Source organism: Ranitomeya variabilis, chromosome 3 (genome assembly GCF_051348905.1).
Source record: "Ranitomeya variabilis isolate aRanVar5 chromosome 3, aRanVar5.hap1, whole genome shotgun sequence".
Lineage (NCBI taxonomy): Eukaryota > Metazoa > Chordata > Amphibia > Anura > Dendrobatidae > Ranitomeya > Ranitomeya variabilis.
Window position 1 is genome coordinate 27,862,321 of NC_135234.1, and position 24,367 is coordinate 27,886,687.

The 24,367-nt window shown below is 45.7% G+C and overlaps 1 protein-coding gene across 1 annotated transcript in view; it reads right to left on the reverse strand.

Moving 5' to 3' along the window:
* Window positions 1–20,307: 20,307 nt before the first annotated feature.
* The window catches only part of FAM3B (FAM3 metabolism regulating signaling molecule B), a 98,906-nt gene continuing 94,846 nt past the window's right edge, over window positions 20,308–24,367 (reverse strand). Inside the window, exons 7-8 of the mRNA XM_077293855.1 lie at window positions 22,347–22,479; window positions 20,308–21,133 (exon numbers count right to left, since the gene is read on the reverse strand). Of these exons, the coding sequence (XP_077149970.1) occupies window positions 21,056–21,133; window positions 22,347–22,479 (211 nt within the window). The 3' untranslated portion in view covers window positions 20,308–21,055. The remainder of the gene's footprint in view (window positions 21,134–22,346; window positions 22,480–24,367) is intronic.

Sequence of the window (24,367 nt, forward strand, 5' to 3'; positions counted from 1 at the left end):
TTATTGCCAAAGCAACTCCGACTGGCACCTTCCTCAATCAAGAAGTAGATCCACCAGAGTACGATGGTACTGATCCAGGGGAGATCCCGAAGTATATTCCTCTCAAGAGAATAGACAAAACCCCCCCCATTCTCAGATGATGCCAAGAGATCTAGTTTAGGGACAGTGGGAGAACTCCATGTGAGGTTAGTGAAGGGTTCAGCTGCCTGGAGGCCTCTCGCTAGGGGAGAGTTTCTGAGGTGTCTGGATGAAGAAATCCACCTCCCCTTTTCCCATCACATGGACAGTCTCGAAGGATCCTTCTTTAAGGGAAAAACTTAGTGTTTAGGGGGGATTGTCAAGGTGAAAATGTATTTTCTTACATACCTTTGTACTTTTATATAAATCTTTATACTCTCTTTGTACTGCTATACTTTTATACTGTGAAACAATAAGTTTTTCCTATCTGCTAGCTAATGCATATGTAATTGTATTTAAAGATGGTCGCCAGAGTTCAGTTTCGTTTCTGGTTTGTGTCTGGAGGGATGATTCATTTCTTCAGAATCGAAACTCAGGAATGTGGAGAAAGGGAGGATTCACCAGAAGACGTCAGAACAAATCAGAAAGACTGGATGCTAGCTTAAACCCCGCCTAATGCACGCCTTCCCCTAACACTCAATATAGTATTGTGTATTTTAGAATAAAGCCAGTTGGTGTGACCGCTGCAGACATGTGTGGATGCACGGGGCATTAACTAAGTTTGAACCAGCTACCTGTCTGATTTATTCTTATCCGGTACCAGATGCCCTGCACACATATTAATTTGGAATGACTGGTGAATGAGGATTAATTGTCGTATTACGACCCCGACAGCTTGACCCGGTGCTGTGGCCTCAGGCGATGCACAGTGTAAGGGATATCATGAAGGAACAGACACTTACTTGATCAGCAGCAGGTCCTCCCAGCTGTAATGATCCCGATCCTGGATCGACGGCTATTGTCCAAATGAAAGACTGAGGCGCTGAAACGTTTAACCAGTTTACTTCAACACAAAGGGATTTGCCACCAATACTGTCACCGGAGTCTGTATAAGAACTCTGAATTACTTTGACCCTGTCAGGATTTCCACCTCTTATTATGCACAGTTTCTGTATGGCCCTGCTGCTGTATGTGAACTGGCTTCCGACCCAATCTGTCCCTTCTGTGCTCTGGTTCGACGGACAACCCGAGTCCTTTTTGTCGGCTTACCCCCTCTGGGAGTACCGCTGAACTCTGTCTCTGTTGCTGCGTCTTACCCTAGTGAAGCTGATATCACCTCACGTCCTTCCGGTTGCTGTATTATATATAATGAATATAGCCACGGATCCGGTATCCGTCTCTGCGCCTATTCTGTGTAGAGGTTATTGCTACCCGGTTCTCACAATGTCCTTTTTCTCTATTCCTCTTTTCCTACTATGGCTGTTAGGAGTTCAGTTATACGACCTCTCACTTTCAGCTCCTCAACCCAACTGCCAGTCCTTTTCTCAGACCGGAATAGATCAAGGGGAGTCTCTGGAGCTCCCCCTTCTGGCCGGAGATGGTAGTGCAGTCTTGCTATTTTAGTATTTGTATTTGGTGTCAATAACAATTTTGGTGGCAAATACCCCTAGGGGCGCCACACTACCAAGCCCTGTACCAACACAGTATTGTAACCAACAAGCTCAGTACCAACACTGTAGTCTAACCACCAAGCTTAGTACCAACCCTTTAGTGTAACCACCAAGCTCAGTACCAACACTGTAGTCTAACCACCAAGCACTGTACCAATACTGTAGTGTAACCACCAAGCTTAGTACCAACCCTTTAGTGTAACCAACAAGCTTAGTACCAACACTGTAGTGTAACCACCAAGCTCTCTACCACTGTTTATTCTACACCAAGCTCTGTCAATGCTGTTGTGTAACTACCAAGCCCTGTACCAACACAGTATTGTAACCAACAAGCTTAAGACCAACGCTGTTTGTATCCTTGTTGAAAGAGTGTAACCACTAAACTTTTCTTCCTCTATTTAAGGAAAACCTATTTCAAGTTAACCCAGTTGGATCTGTCTATAACATCTGAAGTCAGGGTTTATCCCCGAAATGCATGATATGTGATTATAGAGTAAAGAATACTGTCATAGCGCTGTACATCTGTTTTGTACCTCCAGTTCTGTGCCACTGTGTTATCCTTGTGTGCGCAACCTTATATGAAGTTAGAGGCCAAAGAAAAAGAGCATAAAAACTCTTCCTATTATTTTCAAAGAGCTCATACAAAAGTTCTTAAAAGGTTTAAAATATTGAAAACATTTTATAAATTAGGCTATAAGTGAAAAAAGGAGCACTCCGACAGCACTCCTGAAAGAAAAACCATCCAATTTATTTTGTCTTCACTAAAACTACAATAAGTATCGGGTGCTATAGGGTCATCATACTGTGTGTGGGCTGATTTAATGGGATCATACTGTGTGGGGCACTGTGAGAGCATCATGCTGTGTAAGGGCTGTGAGGGAATTGTGGATGAACAATACTTTGAGAGTACTGGGGGGCATCATAATGTATGAGGGCATTGTTGGGGCTTAAAGGGAACCTGTCACCAGGTTTGGCCGATACGAGTTACGGCCTGCACAGGAGTGTGATTCCGGGGAGCCTGTGTGGATGACGCAGGGATGCATCATCCACGTGAAGCAAGCGGGAGGACGGCATCAAAAGAAGATGGGTGGTGCCGGATCAAGACCAGTGATGCCCATCGGACCGAACCGCCCCGCAGGTGAGTATAATAAAAGTTATTTTTCTTCTCTTACAGGTCGGATTGGGGGCAGATCTACAGTATTATAGAATGCAGTATATAAGCCCTAAAAGGGGGTGGCCGTAACTTGTATCGGCCAAACTTGGTGACAGGTTCACTTTAATAAAGTCTGGGGGAACTGTACAAGCATCATAATGTGTGGGGAGGAGCATCATACTGTTTGGGGGTGCTGTATGAGGAATTATATTTTGTTTGTGTGGGGGGCTTCTTTGGAACTGTGGGAGCATCATAATGTGTGGGGGAATCATACTATGTGAATCTAACAGGAGACATCATATTGTGGGTGGATACTGTATGGTCGGATATATGGGCATAACACTGTATGTGGGGGAATCAAACTGTGTACGGGTGGCTGTGGGGGCACGTTAGGGGCATCATATTGTGGGTGGGGGAATCATACTGTTTGTGGTGGAATCATACTGTGAGGGGTTTGGTGTGGGGCCATTATACAGTGTGGGGAGGCATCATACTGTTTAGGTGATACTTAGGGGGCATTATGCTGTGTGTGAGGATGTAGGGAGATGGACCAGCTGCTGTTTTCCCCCTGAAGACATCAAAGCTACTGTGATGTAGAATGTGAATAATGTTTTGCTCCTGATATGTTTCTTTGTTATAACAATTGTAATTCCCCTGTGGGCTGCAGTAATAACTATCGGTCACAAGATGTCACTGTCTAGAATGTAGGTGAAAGGTGAAAGTTGCCCAGTAACACAGAAGGCATAGAGGCAGTGTGAGGGTTAACAGCAAGCCCAGATTGGGGAGGGGGTACTTAGGGTTATTGCCAAGTTCAAGAAGTGACAAGTTAGTTGAGTTGTTAGCAGTGACAAGCAGCAGGCTCAGGTCAGGGGCTGCTAGGGATAACAGGAGCCTAAAATCTTGAGGCAGTAGATTGACAGAGAACCCCTTCTCACGAGTCCCCGTTTTGCCAGCCTGGGAACCTTGAGCTAGACTTTGGAGTCTGGAGGCACATTATGCCTGCGAAACTGCTGGAGAAATTGGACTCAAACTTTAAGAGGCAGAGTGAGGCAGAGTGAGATGGAATCCAGATATACTGCTAGAAAAGGAGAAGATCCCCTAGATCTAGAGAAGATAGTAAAAGGGGTGTTCTAGAATCATAGAATGTTAGAAGGGCCTTCCAGGGTCATCGTGTCCAACCCTGTGATCAATGCAGGAATCACTAAACCATCTCAAACAAATGTCTGTCCAACCTCTGTTTGAAGACTTCTATTGAAGGAGAACTCACCACCTCTCGTGGCAGCCTGTTCCACTCATTGATCACCCAACACTGTCAAAAAGTTTTTTCTAATATTTAATATGTATCTTCTCCTTTTCAGCTTAATTTCATTGATTCTCATGTTTTCATGTGGAAATGAGAATAATGATGATCCCTCTATGCTATGACATCCCTTCAGATATTTGTAGACAGCTATTAAGTCTCCTCTGAGCCTTTTGTCTTTTGCACACATGTGCTGTTGCTTAGTTCTATTCCACCCATTCTACATATATCATTTTCGTTTTTCTTGCCCAGATCTAAAATCTTGTTAAATACCATTTACTAGTTGCTGTCCATTGTTCAAGCTTAATAATTAGATTAGTCTGGCATGACCTGTTTGCTACAAATCCATGCTGGCTCTGGTTAATTACTGTATTGTTGTTCAAGTACTTACATACTGTACATGTAGCGCCCCCACTGCCGCAGGGCCGAGGGGTACCCGGTACCGGGCCTCTGAGTCGCTGCTCTGGGGTTGTCACGGTGGCTAGGCCCGATCCGTGACCCTGCCGAGGGGCGCACAGTGAATGATGTGACGGATGTAGATGGTGGGGATGCTGTGGTGGTGCGGTGCAGTAAATAACGAGGACACCAGGTTGCAGTCTCTTTACCTCTTTACTGAAGATCTCTGGGTCCTCAGTCCGGAACACGGTTCACCAGGCTGCGCAAGTCCGGCCGGTCCAATGGCACCTCCAGAGTTCTCTTCACAGGTGGAAATCGGTGCCTTCCTACTAGCGCTATGTGTTGTGGTCCTTCCCTGCTGTGCTTACGGAAAGTACCCCACAACTGTTGTGTCTGTTTCTGATGTTCCCTCACAACTCGATTAGATGATGTTCTGCTAATCCTCCGTCCCTCCCTGATGTTCTGGTTGGGACGGCACCCGTTTGACGGGTAGGCTCGGAGCTCTTCCGGGACCCTAGAGTCGCCCCTCTCCACAAGTTGCCCCCCAAGACTGCATAGGTGATATGTGTTAGACAGCCCGCCTTAAACTGACTGTCCTGCCGCTGTTTGGAGTATTGCTTGAAGCTGAATATTATTCTACTCCCTCGGCGTTCCGGCCACCGGTAGTGCGCCTCAGTAGGATGTTGCTTCGGTCTTACAGCACGACTCCTACTGGTATTTCTCCTTTGCGTGATCTCGTTTCTCACTCAGCACAATCTATCTCGCTTCTAATCCATTCTTGGGGACTGCCGCTACCCGGAGCAGGCACGGTCCCGTTACATTCTTTCTTGTTGCCAAGTCTCTGTCAGGATCCCACCCCTGACAGAGACCCTACTGTATCTTCCCCCACAACACCCTCTGCCACAAGGTGTTGCCTAGTTCCAACCCAGTCAGCTTTCTGATCTAACTTCCTGCCTGACCCCCAGTTTACCGACTATGGTGGGGAGTGGCCTAATGAATAGCACCCTTAGCTCCCCCCGGAGGCCCAGCTGTGAAATGTATTGGTGTCTGTGATACCTGATCAGATGAACTCCTTCAGTGCCATCGGACGCACCGTAGCTCCCCATAGTGGCGGAGCCACAGTACTGCAACGACCAGGACTCTGGGGCGCTGCACTCCCCCCTGGTTAAACACAGTACTCCGGGACTGGGAAGAAAACAACAATACAAGTTAGCAAAAAGACATACAGTTTTGTTGAGTGCAATAACAATAAGTATACTTGAACAGGCTTCCCTTTATGGGAGGTAAGGACACTTGAACGTTACAAACATGGTTAACATTATAAATTACAGGCTATAAATAACTCCTGTTACCCAACCGGGTATTCTACTAAGTGCAAAATTGTTGAACAATAATTTAACATTGCCTTTAAGGACATACACTCTGTATCCACTAAAGACCTTCCTATAATCACATTATAAGGTAATTTAACTTTTTCATTCTCCTTCTTTAGATCTGCAAGACCGCCTGTCCTATCGGCACCAGACCTACTGGCTCTCCTTTCTGTTACAGGACCGCCCCGTTCAGCCAGGGCCTACTGCCTTTTCAACTACTATACACAGTATAGAACATAACATTACTTTCAGTTTAAGAGCACTGAGCCATCTCTACATGACTCCTATGAGGACTCAGGGTTTACCTTCTATCCTAACTATCTATCAACATTATCAAAACATTTTCTATTGAACATTAAGCCTTCTCATTATCTTTCTATCATGCATGCTGGACACCACATCTATCCCTACGGGCCCACTGCATCCTTCTTCTATCTTTCACCTTTTTCTTCTCAGAGAACATCATCAGTATTTCTTCACAATTAACTAATTAAATACATATAACTTTCTCATGTCGACATTATCATCTCTTTCTTTGGTCAAGACATTATTGCTTCCTCTCTTAAGCAATATCACAGTTTAAGCGCAGCAAATGAACATCCCCTTTAAGAGGGGACCAAGTCTCTACGAGGTAGCACGCCTTCTCAAGCTACCAGTCCTTACTCAGCAAAGGTTCCAATGTGGTATCTTCACAAAGAGTCCTTCTTTAAGTAAAACCAGTAGGGAGCGCCTTTAATAAGGTGTGTTGTGAAATTGGATTTTGGGCTCCCCCGGTGGCCACTGGTGGAATTGAACTGGTGTGCATCATCCCCTCTGTTCACCTGTTTCCATCAGGATGTGGGAGTCGCTATTTAACCTTGCTCCTCTGTCACTTCCATGCCGGTCAACATTGTAATCAGAAGCCTTTCTGTGCATGTTCCTGCTGCTAGACAACTCCCAGCTAAGTTGGACTTTAGTCCTCGTTTGTTTTTGCATTTTGTTCCAGTTCACAGCTGTAGTTTCGTTTCTGTGTCTGGAAAGCTCTTGTGATCTGAAATTGCCACTCTGATGTTATGAGTTAATACTAGAGTCTTAAAGTAATTTCAGGATGGCGTTTTGATAGGGTTTTCAGCTGACCATGAAAGTGCCCTTTCTGTCTTCCTGCTATCTAGTAAGCGGACCTCAATTTTGCTAAACCTATTTTCATACTACGTTTGTCATTTCATCTAAAATCACCGCCAATATATGTGGGGGCCTCTGTCTGCCTATCGGGGAAATTTCTCTAGAGGTGAGCCAGGACTATATTTTCCTCTGCCAGGATTAGTTAGTCCTCCGGCCGGCGCTGGGCGTCTAGGGATAAAAAACGTAGGCAACGCTACCCGGCTACTGTTAGTTGTGCGGCAGGTTTACTTCATGGTCAGTTTAGTTTCCATCCTTCCAAGAGCTAGTACTTATGTTTGCTGGGCTATGTTCTCTTGCCATTGAGAACCATAACAAAGGTGCAAACTATATACAAGAAGTTCGGATCATGCACTGTTCATGATTTCAGCAGTTCTGTAAACTTTGTGCAAAACTTTAGAAAAACAAACAAAAGCAAAACAATAGGGATCCCAGGTCCACAGAAGGATCCCCTTAAGAGTTAACCCTGGACAGGTTCAACAGCAAAAATCAGGAGACAAACAATTAAAAACTATGTACATCTTTAAAGCATTATGCTTACTCGTTTTTCGGGGAGGAAGATGGTTTCCTCCCGGGCATCACCAGACCAACGGGTCGTCCTGCTGGTTCAAGGATCGGGTCCCGCCCCAACAATGACAGGATCCCTCGCCGGGAGGTTCTTTTTACCGAGGATCCAGCACGCCCCCACGGTGCACGGTAGGCCCGGGTCCCTCGCTGCTCCACAGGATCAGGTTCCGTTGTCTTTTTGGCGGGAAACTTATCTTCGGGAGCTACAGCGGCGGCCTGGAGCGCAACGCACCGCTGGACGCCCCGCGCCATCCAGCCTGCTTCGCCGGTTGCTCTCCTCCACCTGGTGTAAGTGACGGCATCACCCGGCTCCAGGTTGCGATCAAACCTTCCACTGCAAGGTTCCACCTCCTCTCGGTCCACGTGAACTTGTAGCGGCTCCCCGATCTCCTGGATAACCCCGCGCCCATGTCGGGGGTTGAAGGAGACCACTACACCCCAGTGGGACAAGGGGGGCTCCTCGACAGTGGTTAAGTCAACCTGGGTTACCGGTTGTGGTCGGGCTCGCCATGCAGCCATCAAGCGCCGCAGGTGCTCGGCCTCAGGCATGAGCTTCAGGCCCGGTGTCTGCAGCGCACTTTCAGCCGCGACCGGGTTGAGAGGAGCAGGGGACATCGGAGACAAGCAGACCTCCGTGGGCTGGCCCAGCCGAGCAGTCACACGGGCATCGGCCTCCAGGCGGGCAGCGATCCGCCGGGCCTCGGCTGCGGCCATACACTCTTCCGACGGCGGCCGGGGGGGTCGGCCCATCGCTGGCTCCGTCAGGGTCAGCTCCCGCAGTGACGGCGTATCCTGAGCCACCTCGGGCTGTCCAGCCTCTCTCCGGGTTCGACCATTCCCGCGCGGTGCTTCCGGCGTCGCCATCTTTGTCTCCTCTCCAATGTCTTCTTCCCGCGGTCTCTTTCGTGGGCGGCCCGGTCTCCATGGTCTCCACCCTCTAAACAGGATCAGGAGGCGGACCTCAGCTGTTGACGGGCACGTCCTCAGGACACAGAAATATTTGGACTGGGCGGCCATTGCTGTTCGCGCTCTCCAGCTTGCCTACGGCCACTTCACGCCCCTCTTCTCTTCCTGCGCTCTCCTCAGCACTGCAATGGCGGCGAATTTTGGCGGCAAATGGCGCAGCACAGTCCTTGCAATAAAGTACAGTCCAAGCACCATAAATCACAGTTCCAAGGCACACATGACCCGATTCTTCAGGCTTAAGTAGATCCTGTTCATGATGCCAAGTTGTAGCGCCCCCACTGCCGCAGGGCCGAGGGGTACCCGGTACCGGGCCTCTGAGTCGCTGCTCTGGGGTTGTCACAGTGGCTAGGCCCGATCCGTGACCCTGCCGAGGGGCGCACAGTGAATGATATAACGGATGTAGATGGTGGGGATGCTGTGGTGGTGCGGTGCAGTAAATAACGAGGACACCAGGTTGCAGTCTCTTTACCTCTTTACTGAAGATCTCTGGGTCCTCAGTCCGGAACACGGTTCACCAGGCTGCGCAAGTCCGGCCGGTCCAATGGCACCTCCAGAGTTCTCTTCACAGGTGGAAATCGGTGCCTTCCTACTAGCGCTATGTGTTGTGGTCCTTCCCTGCTGTGCTTACGGAAAGTACCCCACAACTGTTGTGTCTGTTTCTGATGTTCCCTCACAACTCGATTAGATGATGTTCTGCTAATCCTCCGTCCCTCCCTGATGTTCTGGTTGGGACGGCACCCGTTTGACGGGTAGGCTCGGAGCTCTTCCGGGACCCTAGAGTCGCCCCTCTCCACAAGTTGCCCCCCAAGACTGCGTAGGTGAAATGTGTTAGACAGCCCGCCTTAGACTGACTGTCCTTCCGCGGTTTGGAGTATTGCTTGAAGCTGAATATTATTCTACTCCCTCGGCGTTCCGGCCACCGGTAGTGCGCCTCAGTAGGAAGTTGCTTCGGTCTTACAGCACGACTCCTACTGGTGTTTCTCCTTTGCGTGATCTCGTTTCTCACTCAGCACAATCTATCTCGCTTCTAATCCTTTCTTGGGGACTGCCGCTACCCGGAGCAGGCACGGTCCCGTTACGTTCTTTCTTGTTGCCAAGCCTCTGTCAGGATCCCACCCCTGACAGAGACCCTACTGTATCTTCCCCCACAACACCCGCTGCCACAAGGTGTTGCCTGGTTCCAACCCAGTCAGCTTTCTGATCTAACTTCCTGCCTGACCCCCAGTTTACCCACTATGGTGGGGAGTGGCCTAATGAATAGCACCCTTAGCTTCCCCCCGGAGGCCCAGCTGTGAAATGTATTGGTGTCTGTGATACCTGATCAGATGAACTCCTTCAGTGCCATCAGACGCACCATAGCTCCCCATAGTGGCGGAGCCACAGTACTGCAACGACCAGGACTCTGGGGCGCTGCATACATGCTGTTTAATAATTTGTTAAAATATCTTTCCTGGTAGAGAAGTAAGGCTCACTGGCCTGTAATTTCCCGGCTCCATCTTCTTTCCTTTTTTGAAGGTAGGGACAACATTTGCCCTTCTCCAGTCTCCTGGAACTTCTCCTTTTCTCCAGAAATGGTATCATCTTGTTGGTAAAGAGTGGAGGGCTAGGTCCATTTTTCTTTTTGAGTTGCACAAAATCCCCAAACTATTTGGCAATTCTGTCTTAGGACCAGGAGACAGCTGACAGCAAGAGGGGATGATGAACATGTATCCACCTCTACTGGACCACAGCTTTGCAGAATCCTCACATTCTCCGGCACAGGGAGCGTCAGGCATGTGACCGCAAGTATGTGATTTACATGCATGCGGTCTCATACCGACTAGATTTGCGCAGTCTCACTTGATGCAAGTATATTGAGCAAGGCTGGACATGTCTAGTCACTATGTGACCGGAAGTGTACATATCACATACTTGCGGTCACATGACTGCCAGTTCCTGGCGCCAGTGTAGGAGGGTGGTGGTGCTGTTATGAACAGTAAGTAACATGCTGTTACTTTAAGAGACTGCACCCCCTTGTCTGGCATGATGGAATGTTCTTCTCCTCCCCTGCAATAGACAGTATAATGAACTGGATTGTGCAGATGGCAGGGGAGGAGCCTGAACTGTGTGTGTGTGAGCTGAGGCTGCTGCAGAGAGAACTTTGTGCTAATAGCTACAAGCGAGAACTGTGTTCTGATATAGATCTAAGAGAGGACCCACAGCCTGTAACGGAGTGGATTTTTGAGATTGGACAGACTTTTCTGGGTGCAGCAAGGGTGGCTGTCCTGTGTTAGGTCGAGGAGCACCTCCAGGATCCAGAAGCAAGGAGAAGACCACGTTTCACGGAGCTGGCAGAAAGCACCACCGTACTAGACTGTTGGGGGCCCCCGGGACTGGATCTGAGTCTCCAACATCACCGTGAGTTTGTTCCTGTTTTGTGCACATGTCAGGGCTTAGTGTAGGCTTCAATAGTCAGAACACGGCAGCCGTGTGGCCTGCTTAGTAAAGGTCAGGGAGGTTATACGTAGAGTAGCATCATTATTTGTTTATTGCTTGCATTTACTTGTGTAACATATGTTGAGTCTGTAACAGTTGGAGCACTGTGCTATTTTACGGACAAGCTAAAGAATATACCGCTTGTAAATTATCTTTTGCCATTGCATACCCCTGTTTGCATCTTCCTCATCCACTTCATTCCTTGCCTTCCAATAAATCTACCCTTTGTTGTTTGCACCTCATCTTGTGTACAGTAATCTTCCTGCACCATGGTGGACCTCCGGCCATCGCTTCACCAGCACTCTGCTTAATTTAACAAAATTTACACTAGAAACTGTCATGGTTCCCAATGGCAAGGGAACGTAAGAAACATATAAATAACGAACGAGCTCTCGGGTGATGGAAACTCGAGTTGACCGTGAGCTAAATCTACCACACAACTAATAGTAGCCAGGGAGCATACCTACGGCTTCCTAAATGCCACGCGCCAGCCGGAGGACTAACTACGCCTGGTAGAGGAAGAAACAGACCTGGCTTACCTCTAGTGAAATTCCCCAAAGATGATAGCAGCCCCCACATATATTAACGGTGATTTCAGGGGAAAAGACATACACAGTATGAAAGTAGATTTAGCAAAGAGAGGTCCACTTACTAGATAGCAGAAGGATACAAAAGAGGACTTCACGGTCAACTGAAAACCCTTTCAAAAAAACCATCCTGAAATTACTTTAAGACTCCTGTGTCAACTCATCACACAGGAGTGGCAATATCAGACCACAAGAGCTTCCAGCAACAGAAAATGACAAAACTGTACACTGGACAAAAATACAAAAACGATAAGGACAATAAGTCCACTTAGCTGATCAGCAGACTAGTAGCAGGAACATGAAACCGAAAGACTCTGGTTACAATGATGACCGGCAAGGAAATGACTGGAGAGCAAGGCTAAATAGGAAACTCCCAAACACTGATGGAAGCAGGTGACCAGAAGCAGCAAAGTGCAAACAAATCACCAGTACCACCAGCAACCACCAGGGGAGCCCAAAAAGCGGATACACAACAGTACCCTCCCCTTAAGGAGGGGGCACCGAACCCTCACAAGAACCGCCAGGGCGATCTGGATGAGCCCTATGAAAGGCACGAACCAAATCCGAGGCATGAACATCAGAGGCAGTTACCCAAGAATTATCTTCCTGACCATAGCCTTTCCATTTAACCAGATATTGAAGTCTCCGTCTGGAAATACGGGAGTCCAAGATCTTCTCTACGACGTACTCCAATTCACCCTCCACCAGCACAGGAGCAGGAGGTTCAGCAGAAGGAACCACCGGTACCTCATATCTCCGCAACAATGACCGATGGAACACATTATGGATAGCGAAAGATGCCGGGAGGTCCAAACGAAAGGAAACAGGGTTAAGAATCTCCAAAATCCTATAAGGACCGATGAACCGAGGCTTAAATTTGGGAGAAGAAACCCTCATAGGGACAAAACGGGAAGACAACCACACCAAGTCCCCAACGCGAAGGTGGGGACCAACACGACGACGACGGTTAGCAAACTGCTGAGTCCTCTCCTGGGACAATTCCAAATTATCCACCACTTGTCCCCAAATCCGATGCAACCGATCCACTACCGCATCCACTCCAGGACAATCCGAAGATTCAACCTGACCAGATGAAAAACGCGGATGAAACCCTGAATTGCAAAAGAAAGGAGAAACCAAAGTGGCAGAACTAGCCCGATTATTAAGAGCAAACTCCGCCAACGGCAGAAAGGCAACCCAATCATCCTGATCCGCAGACACAAAACACCTCAAATAAGTCTCCAAAGTTTGATTAGTTCGCTCCGTCTGGCCATTGGTCTGAGGATGGAATGCAGACGAAAAGGACAAATCAATGCCCAACCTGGCACAGACTGCCCGCCAAAATCTAGACACGAACTGGGTACCCCTGTCAGAAACGATGTTTTCCGGAATACCATGCAAGCGAACCACATTTTGAAAAAACAGAGGGACCAACTCAGATGAGGAAGGCAACTTAGGCAATGGCACCAAATGAACCATTTTAGAAAAACGGTCACACACCACCCAGATGACAGACATCTTCTGAGAAACAGGGAGATCCGAGATAAAGTCCATAGAGATGTGCGTCCAAGGCCTCTTAGGAATAGGCAAGGGCAACAACAACCCACTAGCCCTAGAACAACAAGGCTTGGCCCGAGCACACACATCGCAAGACTGCACAAAAACACGCACATCTCGAGACAGGGAAGGCCACCAGAAGGATCTAGCCACCAAATCTCTGGTGCCAAAAATTCCCGGATGACCTGCCAGAGTAGAAGAATTAACTTCCGAGATGACTCTAGTGGTCCAATCGTCAGGAACAAACAGTCTATCAGACGGACAACGATCAGGTCTATCCGCCTGAAATTCTTGCAAAGCACGTCGCAGATCTGGAGAGACAGCAGACAAAACCACCCCATCCTTAAGGACACCAGCAGGTTCAGAATTCCCAGGAGAGTCAGGCTCAAAACTCCTAGAAAGAGCATCTGCCTTCACATTCCTAGAACCCGGTAAGTACGAGACCACAAAATCAAACCGGGAAAAGAACAACGACCAACGTGCCTGTCTAGGATTCAGGCGCCTGGCAGACTCCAAATAAATTAAATTCTTGTGATCAGTCAAAACTACCACCTGATGTCTGGCACCCTCAAGCCAATGACGCCACTCCTCAAATGCCCACTTCATGGCCAAAAGCTCCCGATTACCCACATCATAGTTTCGCTCGGCGGCCGAAAATTTTCGCGAAAAGAACGCACAAGGTCTCATCACTGAGCAGTCGGAACTTTTCTGCGACAAAACCGCCCCCGCTCCGATCTCTGAAGCATCGACCTCAACCTGAAAGGGAAGAGAAACATCAGGCTGGCGCAACACAGGGGCAGACAAAAAGCGGCGCTTAAGCTCCCGAAAGACCTCCACAGCAGCAGGGGACCAATTGGCAACATCAGCACCCTTTTTAGTCAAATCCGTCAGAGGTTTAGCAACGCCAGAAAAACCAGCTATAAATCGACGATAAAAATTAGCAAAGCCCAAGAATTTCTGAAGACTCTTCAGAGAAGTAGGCTGCGTCCAGTCGTAAATAGCCCGAACCTTGACAGGGTCCATCTCAATAGAAGAAGGGGAAAAAATGTACCCCAAAAAGGAAATTTTTTGAACCCCAAAAACACACTTTGAACCCTTTACACACAAAGAATTCTCCCGCAAAACCTGAAAAACCCTCCTGACCTGCTGAACATGAGACTCCCAGTCATCAGAAAAAATCAAAATATCATCCAAGTACACAATCATAAATTTATCCAAATATTCACGGAAAATATCATGCATTAAGGACTGAAAGACCGAAGGTGCATTAGAAAGGCCAAAAGGCATTACCAAATACTCAAAATGGCCCTCAGGCGTATTAAATGCGGTTTTCCACTCATCCCCCTGCTTAATTCGCACCAAATTATACGCCCCACGAAGATCAATCTTAGAGAACCATTTAGCCCCCCTTATGCGAGCAAACAAATCAGTCAGCAAAGGCAACGGATACTGATATTTGACTGTAATTTTATTCAGGAGTCGATAATCAATACAAGGCCTCAGAGAGCCATCCTTTTTAGAGAAAAAGAAAAAACCGGCTCCTAAAGGTGATGAAGAAGGACGAATATGTCCCTTTTCCAGGGACTCCTTAATATACTCGCGCATAGCAGCATGTTCAGGTACAGATAGGTTAAACAAACGACCCTTTGGAAATTTACTACCAGGAATCAGATCTATGGCGCAATCACAATCCCTGTGAGGAGGGAGTGAACCAATTTTAGGCTCTTCAAAAATATAATGATAATCAGACAAAAATGCCGGAATCTCAGATGGAATAGATGACGAAATGGACACCAAAGGAGTGTCCCCATGAGCCCCCCGACATCCCCAGCTTAACACAGACATAGCTTTCCAGTCAAGGACTGGGTTATGAGACTGTAACCATGGTAATCCAAGCACCAAAACATCATGTAAATTGTACAACACAAGGAAGCGAATCACCTCCTGATGGTCTGGAGTCATACGCATAGTCACTTGCGTCCAGAACTGTGGTTTATTACAAGCCAAAGGTGTAGAATCAATACCCTTCAGAGGTATAGGGACTTCCAGAGGCTCTAAATCAAACCCACAGCGCCTGGCAAAGGACCAGTCCATAAGACTCAGAGCGGCGCCAGAGTCCACATAGGCATCCACGGTAATAACTGATAATGAACAAATCAAGGTTACAGACAAAATAAATTTGGACTGTAAAGTGCCAATTGAAATAGACTTGTCAACCTTCCTAGTACGTTTAGAGCATGCCGATATAACATGAGCAGAATCACCACAATAGAAGCATAACCCATTTTTACGCCTATAATTCTGCCGCTCGCTTCTGGACATAATTCTGTCACATTGCATTTTCTCTGGCGTCTCTTCAGAAGATACCGCCAAATGGTGCACGGGTTTGCGCTCCCGCAAACGCCGATCAATCTGAATTGCCATTGTCATGGACTCATTCAGACCCGTAGGCGCAGGGAACCCGACCATAACATCTTTAACGGCATCAGAAAGGCCCTCTCTGAAATTTGCCGCTAAGGCGCACTCATTCCACTGAGTAAGCACAGACCATTTACGAAATTTTTGGCAGTATATCTCAGCTTCATCTTGCCCTTGAGATAGGGCTATCAAAGCTTTTTCAGCTTGAATCTCTAAATTAGGTTCCTCATAAAGCAACCCTAAAGCCAGGAAAAACGCATCCACATTGAGCAACGCAGGATCCCCTGGTGCCAATGAAAATGCCCAATTTTGAGGGTCACCTCGCAGCAAAGAAATTACAATCTTAACCTGCTGAACAGGATCTCCTGAGGAGTGAGGTCTGAGAGAAAGGAATAATTTACAATTATATTTGAAATTCAGAAACCGAGATCTATCTCCGGAAAACACCTCTGGTGTAGGGATTTTAGGTTCAGAAATAGGAGTATGCATAACAAAATCTTGTAAATTTTGAACCTTCGTAGCAAGATTATTTAAACCTGCAGCCAAACTCTGGGGATCCATCTTTAAACAGGTGAGCTCAGAGCCATTCAAGGATTATAAGGAGAGAAAGGCAAAGGCTGTAATTAGAGCTGAAATACAACTGATCCAACTATGAAGCAAGCATAGGGAAAAAGGAAAAAAAAAAAAAAATTTACAGACTTCTTTTTTCTCTCCTTTCTTCTGCCAATAAGTTTAACACGGGCCGGTCATACTGTCATGGTTCCCAATGGCAAGGGAACGTAAGAAACATATAAATAACGAACGAGCTCTCGGGTGATGGAAACTCGAGTTGACCGTGAGCTAAATCTACCACACAACTAATAGTAGCCAGGGAGCATACCTACGGCTTCCTAAATGCCACGCGCCAGCCGGAGGACTAACTACGCCTGGTAGAGGAAGAAACAGACCTGGCTTACCTCTAGTGAAATTCCCCAAAGATGATAGCAGCCCCCACATATATTAACGGTGATTTCAGGGGAAAAGACATACACAGTATGAAAGTAGATTTAGCAAAGAGAGGTCCACTTACTAGATAGCAGAAGGATACAAAAGAGGACTTCACGGTCAACTGAAAACCCTTTCAAAAAAACCATCCTGAAATTACTTTAAGACTCCTGTGTCAACTCATCACACAGGAGTGGCAATATCAGACCACAAGAGCTTCCAGCAACAGAAAATGACAAAACTGTACACTGGACAAAAATACAAAAACGATAAGGACAATAAGTCCACTTAGCTGATCAGCAGACTAGTAGCAGGAACATGAAACCGAAAGACTCTGGTTACAATGATGACCGGCAAGGAAATGACTGGAGAGCAAGGCTAAATAGGAAACTCCCAAACACTGATGGAAGCAGGTGAACAGAAGCAGCAAAGTGCAAACAAATCACCAGTACCACCAGCAATCACCAGGGGAGCCCAAAAAGCAGATACACAACAAGAAACATAAAATAGCACTGCTGAACCCTGACCTTCTAAACCCTGCCATGTACCAAACAGTAGTTTATGTTAGGAATGGTAGCTTCATACGTGGGCGGACCCCTCGCGCTCTCTGGCAGGTCACCTTTCACTGGCCATGATAGGTGGGGTGTCACCTTTGGGAGGCGGAGCTTGTGAGGGTGCTCTCTCAGTCCAGATGTCACATTCTAGGAGATGAACTCCTAGGATCACTGAGAGGCGGGACGCCACTGCTCCCAGCGATTATGCTGTGCGGAGACTCCAGAACACTGGGACCCCTGGGGTTAGCTGCTGCCAGCAGGATGCCGTACCTGCTAGGTCAGTCAGATGGTGGGACGTTCCCTTCAGTCTTCTCTCCCCTCCTCCGGTGTCTGTGGTCCAGGGGAGGAGATTGGGTGTTGCCCCAGTGTCATCAGGTGACTGCTGGGAGGCAGATTGAAATCTGCCATTTCCTCCTTTTCTTGCTGATTATTCTCAGGTCTGGTGGGTGGTTGCGGTCAGTATTCTCGGTTTCTGAGGTTCATGTTTTGGCGCCTGTGCTTGGTTTATCATTGTTCACCTTAGTTCCTGCAGCTGCACTGTGGATTTTGGTTCTGGTGTTTGCCCTGTCTGCTGTTTGTGTGTCCCGGTCACCAGCTGCCGTGCTGCTCGCCGCCTGGGAAGGGCTCTGCTAAAGTCCTCCTGTGCCAGAATCGGGAGGCAGGCGAAGAGTATGCCCGGCCCTCTGGATGTGCGGCAGTGCAACGGCTAGCACCAAGTGTAACCCACACACCGCTCTTGCTGGTTAGCAGTCATTACACCGTCACTCAGCAGAACAGTTTACTGGAAAAATTGCTTAAAAAATTGTAAAACACATTTATTTTTCTTATTGTGCCTTCTAAAAATTAAATATTTTTGCCTTATTTACTCCAATCTCCGACCATTGGATCCCTCAATCCAAGGAGAATACTGTCCTATAGGTGGACAAATCACAAGCCAATTCATTATCATAAAAATCTTGGGCCTGGGAATAAAACTGTGCTCATGTTTTATAGTGTATCACAATGTGATGGAAGGAGGATGAGAATTAATGGCTGATCATCAAGGTCAGAACTAGGAGGGCAGGCAGGGTACAAAACCATCAGACAAGAGAATGGTCAGAAAACAAGTTGAGGTCAGAAAAAGGAAAATTTACCAGAAACCAGGAGCTGAAAATCAGGGTGTGTGAACCAGGCATGCAGAGCTATAACTGGCAGCTTCCAGCAGGAATCTAGTAGCTTTTGTAGGATGTGGTGCTATTCCATTGACCAAAGTAGGAAGCTGATTATTACAGCGAACGGCACACACAACCATACTGCCAGAGTGGACAGCACTACAGGTCCCAGCCAGTCTAGTCAGTGACTTGACAGAGGTTAAATTGCCCATAGCTTCTGGTACCGACATTTCCCCCATTACCAGTGCCACTAGCAGAATGAATGCGACGGCGCATGGTGACAGGTGCTGACGTCGCAGGTATAGATCCTAGAGGAGATGTGACAAGTAGAGAGGAGCGAGTGTGTCCGGAAAATGTACACCAATCTCAAATTTGTCAATAACGTAGCATATTCAGATTCGTGTTCGCTTTCACGAGCATTTTCACTCAAAGTTTGGTAAATCATTGCGTTTCCACAAATGCTTTTGTTATGACTGACTGGGATAGTGGTGCTGTATGATGAGCGTGGCGGACAGGGGACGTGTTTGATAAGGGGAAGGGGTGTGGAAGGGTAAGAGGAGCATCTGACGAGATTACAAGAGCGGCTTGACCTTTTTTTTTCCCCTTAACTTTATGTGTGTTCATCCACAATGTCATGACACAAGGTCTTCTGTGATTGGCTGCTGAAGTAACATGCCCTGGACCATATAAAAAGTGGACATCTTGTTTTGCTGGCGCCATTTGCTCAGTGTCACAGTACAGAGAGGTCTCTCCCACCCTAGTGCTGGTGCTGCTGAAAGTGAACTTTCGATATTCCAGCAATAAAGTAGATTGTGCAAAAACTGTGGTAGTCTTCAGAAGCCTCATTAGCTACTCTAAATCATGTGTTTCAGTGGCAAATTAGAAGGCCTTATTTTCACTTAAAAATTGTTATTCCTATAGTTACATGGTAAAGACACAGCCAGATTAAAGTCTTTTATTTTAAATAAATCAAAACAAACTTTTCCTTTTCTTAATTTAAAAATAACAAACATACTCACCTAACACCTAATCCCATTGAATCCCTCGTCTCCTGTAATAAAACAAAAAGGTGCAAAGGCGAGTTCACCGCAGTTCAAATTCACAGCAGTGAAATTCTCCCAGTAAACTGCAGTGAACTTGCCTCTGCATCGTGAGACTTTTTCTCACTGTGCTAGCAGTGAGCTCACCGTAGGGAGATCAACGCAGTTCATTGGCCAGACTGGGAACACGGGCTCAGTGACTGGCAGTAACCTTGATGATGTCACCGCCGCTCACTGATGCTGCGCTGGCAGGAGCTCATTCCCCAGTGGTTCTCAGCGTGGACGGTCGCATCTTGGCACCCTCCAGGTTGAAAACTATTATTCTAGAACACGAACACGAAAAAATTTTAGCAGCTCTTCTTTGTTTGATGGCTTGTGACTATCCATCATCCTCTTCTTGATTACATTCCAAAGGTTTTCTGTGGGGTTCAGGTCTGGAGATTGGGCTGCCCATGACAGGGTTTTGATGTGGTGGTCTCTTAATTTTTGCCAGAGGTGTATGTAAATGAGCTCAGAGTAATGGTATCTGGATTACTTCAGACTACTTTTTCTTACTTCACAGACTTGCTTCAGATGTTTGCAAAGAATAGCAAGAGAAGATCATATCACATAGCAACTGAGATGACAAATAGAACAAAAAACAAGAAAGTCTGACTGGTATCCGCTATCTAAGGGAGAGGTGTTACAGTGACAATGTATGGAGAGTAGAAACATGGTACTGGAGAATTTTATCTAAACACTTTTCGAGCTGTGACTTTAAAAAATAAAGTTTAAAATCAGGCCTTTCTTTTATAATTTTACATGTGACTGACCTAACTTATTGCCATTTTCACAATAGACACAAGTCTGACATTTTTTATTTTTAACTTTACTGTGTAAACTGAGACACAGTCGACAGAGCCATCTCATCATTACAATGTGAAACAATTGATAATAGCTCGGGTTATGTTTCAAGAGGCCTGGATAAACCAGGAGAGTAACACTATAGACACAAATAAGGTTCTGGATATCTATTTTAATTATTTTGAATTGAAAATAAAAAAGCAAACTAAAAAAAATAATAAACACATCGGATAAATTTATTAAGACTGTCTAAAAAAGGAAAAAAAAGTATTCTCTATTCACCAGAGCAGTTATAGAATTGAAAGATGAGCCTTCATTGGTAGAAATAGGCAACAAGGACAGTTTTAAGCTATTTCGACACATCTTTTTCATAAACCTATAGTTAGTGGAAAATATAAATATACAGTATATTAATGCAAAGTTGTCTGGGTATGAGACTAAATAATCTCTTTACATAGGCGGGATGTACGGACTGAATGGATTTTTGTGTCATTCTTCAAAAAAAAAAATTTCTAGGGTTACATGTAAATATGATGTGAGAAAATAACAATAATAATAAAGATAATGATACAATTGTTTTGTGTGAATCTTAACTCTATTGGACGTTGGCCCAAGTTTCAAAGGCATTAGGGGGAAAAAAAACAAAACAGAACCTGATACTAAACAAGCATGAGCACACAGATATTCCGCCTTCACTCGAATGGTCTGTGTATTATAAAAAAAAAGTCAGTGTTCATAATTTAGACATTTTATTAAAAAACATTCCTGCAGTTTTTCGGTTTGATGCCAGCCTTTCCCGTGCCAGTCCATGCAGCAAGTCGACATTGTCAAGTCTTTAGATGTCTTTGTCTTCAAGGTCTCCAAATTTTTCTCTTAAAAAAATGTTCTTTTTTTTCCTCATTTATTTATTTCGGGAGGCATCCATCAATCTGGATTTCTGCCGGCCAACCGCTATATCGGTTGTTACCGTTGGAGTGGATTGCCTGCAAGAGACAAAAGAACAAGGACTATCTGTCTATGGGAGACAGGAAAAGAGAAAAAGACTGATGCAAAAAATAAAAATTAAAAAAACAAGAGTATTTCAGCTGTAGGTTTCTAGACAAGGAAATAATTTACATGCTGCAGTCTAAAAGAAAACTGCAACTTTAGAAACTTCCCAGATAAAATCCTGCTGCATCTACAAAAAACTGCAACTTTAGAAACTTCCCAGATAAAATCCTGCAGAATCTACAAAAAAAACTGCAACTTTACAAACTTTCTAAACTTCAGTTAGTGAAAGAACAAGTTCTCTTAGTGCCCAAGGTAGAATGTAGTGTCCTTTTCTTATCCTTTATCCCTGTTTTATTAACCATTTTCATTTTTCATGTTTGGTCTTTGATTATTTCTTCCTCTTCCTTCAAGAGCCATGACTTTTTCATTGTTTTCATACTCGTAGCTTTTTTGCGGAACGAGTTACTGTTCTGATCAATGTCGTTCTTTTTATCAATAATGTACAGAAAATATCATTCCAAGTGGGTGAAATGGTGAAAAATAATTAAATTCCATCATTTTCTTTTGGGTTTTGTTTTTACAGTGTTTATTGTGCTATAAAAAAAAGTCATGGCATCAGAATATTTCAGGTCAGTATGGTTACAGTCATACCAAACTTTTATATCCTTTTTAAATATTTTAATGGTTAAAAAGATCTCAAAATTTTGGAAAAAAAATGTGGTTTGTGTTGCAATTTTCCTTACGAGATATTTTTATTATATTTGTTCTACTTTTTAGTCCCCTAGGGAAGTTGAACCTGTGATTACATTATTGCAGCATATAGTCAAAATAGTGATCTCCTATGAAGCCAAACATGTGTACCAAGATGGCGGCGACGGATGTCTTAAACAGCCACCAGCTGCAAAATTAGCACATTGGCACCAGCAATTGTGCACCACCACTTAGCAACACTTTAAATGCCGCTGTTAGAGATGGACAGCGGCATCTGAATGGTTAAACATCAGAGATGGAACTAGCTCAAGTCGCTGCGGTTAAAATCAGGGGATGGATGTATAATACATCCAGTTGCTATTGTGTATTGGGCGAGTGAGAAGCTACAGTCAGGAATTACTGCACAGGAAAATTCTTTGCTGATGCTATCGGTCCCTGTTATCAGTCAAATGACTATAGCGTCATAAGAGTTTTATGTTATTTATTTATTTTTACCTTTTCTCTCTCAATATTATCAGGGATTGTGACTCCTTTCCCAGTCAAGAACACCCACTGTGAGCGGAATTTTAGATTTCGAATTTCTTTACTGCCAAGATCTTCAAAAACCTTTTTGCCAGGTTCAGTTAATCTGAAAATACAAAAAAAGATTAAACTCATTGCTGTTATACTGTACTTATAGTAGACACACTTCCTGGTCCGTAAAGATGATTTTTCAGTAATCTCATTATCATCATAGACAGGATTACATTGACTGATAACACCTCTATATATAGTAGATAACACATGATTCACCATTCACAATAGTGGATGTCACAGCTCACCTCCTCCTGTACAATGACTTATAACACCTCTATATACAGTAGATAACACAGGATCCACCATTCACAATAGGTGATGTCACAGCTCACCTCCTCCTGTACAATGACTGATAACACCTCTATATACAGTAGATAACAGGATCCATCATTCACAATAGGTGATGTCACAGCTCACCTCCTCCTCCTCCTGTACAATGACTGATAACATCTCTATATACAGTAGATAACACAGGATCCACCATTCACTATAGATGATGTCACAGCTCACCTCCCCCTCCTGTACAATGACTGATAACACCTCTATATACAGTAGATAACACAGGATCCATCATTGACAATAGGTGATGTCACAGCTCACCTCCTCCTCCTGTACAATGACTGATAACATCTCTATATACAGTAGATAACACAGGATCCACCATTCACAATTGGTGATGTCACAGCTCACCTCCTCCTGTACAATGACTGATAACACCACTATATACAGTAGATAACACAGGATCCTCCATTCACAATAGGTGATGTCACAGCTCACCTCCTCTTCCTGTACAATGACTGATAACACCTCTATATACAGTAGATAACACAGGATCCACCATTCACAATTGGTGATGTCACAGCTCACCTCCTCCTGTACAATGGCTGATAACACCACTATATACAGTAGATAACACAGGATCCTCCATTCACAATAGGTGATGTCACAGCTCACCTCCTCCTGTACAATGACTGATAACACCTCTATATACAGTAGATAACACAGGATCCACCATTCACAATAGATGATGTCACAGCTCACCTCCTTCTCCTGTACAGTGACTGATAACACCTCTATATACAGTAGATAACACAGGATCCACCATTCACAATAGGTGATGTCACAGCTCACCTCCTTCTGTACAATGACTGATATCACCTCTATATACAGTAGATAACACAGGATCCATTCACAATAGTTGATGTCACAGCTCACCTCCTTCTGTACAATGACTGATATTACCTCTATATACAGTAGATAACACATGATCCACCATTCACAATATGTGATGTCTGTCAGGACTCTGAACATTTTTTATTACCTTTTGTGCATTACTGCCCTTTTCCAAGATGGTGTCTTTGGTCTCATGTGCACGGTGTCTTCCTGCTATAAAACTCCACCCCAGCCTTCAGTCTGTGCTAGAGTAATCTGCCTTGCATCCAGCTCCTGACTCTGATGACTCCCTGGCTATATACCTGCTCCTGTGAACCTGTGTGGTGATCCTGCTACTCAGCTCTGAGTTTCTGCTGCATACACCAGTTTCCAGTAATCCTCCTTCATCTGCTGCTCATGTTTACTTCCATCTGCATTTGCTGGACATGTAAGCTGTTGCCAGTGGCGTAACTACAAAGTTATGGGCCCCGGTGCGAACTTCCAAATGGGGCCCCCCCCCCTACCTCCGTGACGCCCCCCCACCCCCTTCCCCTAGATACGCCTCGGACTGTTGCAGGAATCTCCTGCACTGCAACATGGTGTTGGGTGCCAGCACAGCCCGCACAGTGGTATATCCAGCACAGCCCGCACAGTGGTATATCCAGCACAGCCCGCACAGTGGTATATCCAGCACAGCCCGCACAGTGGTATATCCAGCACAGCCCGCACAGGGGTATATACAGCACAGCCCGCACAGGGGTATATACAGCACAGCCCGCACAGTGGTA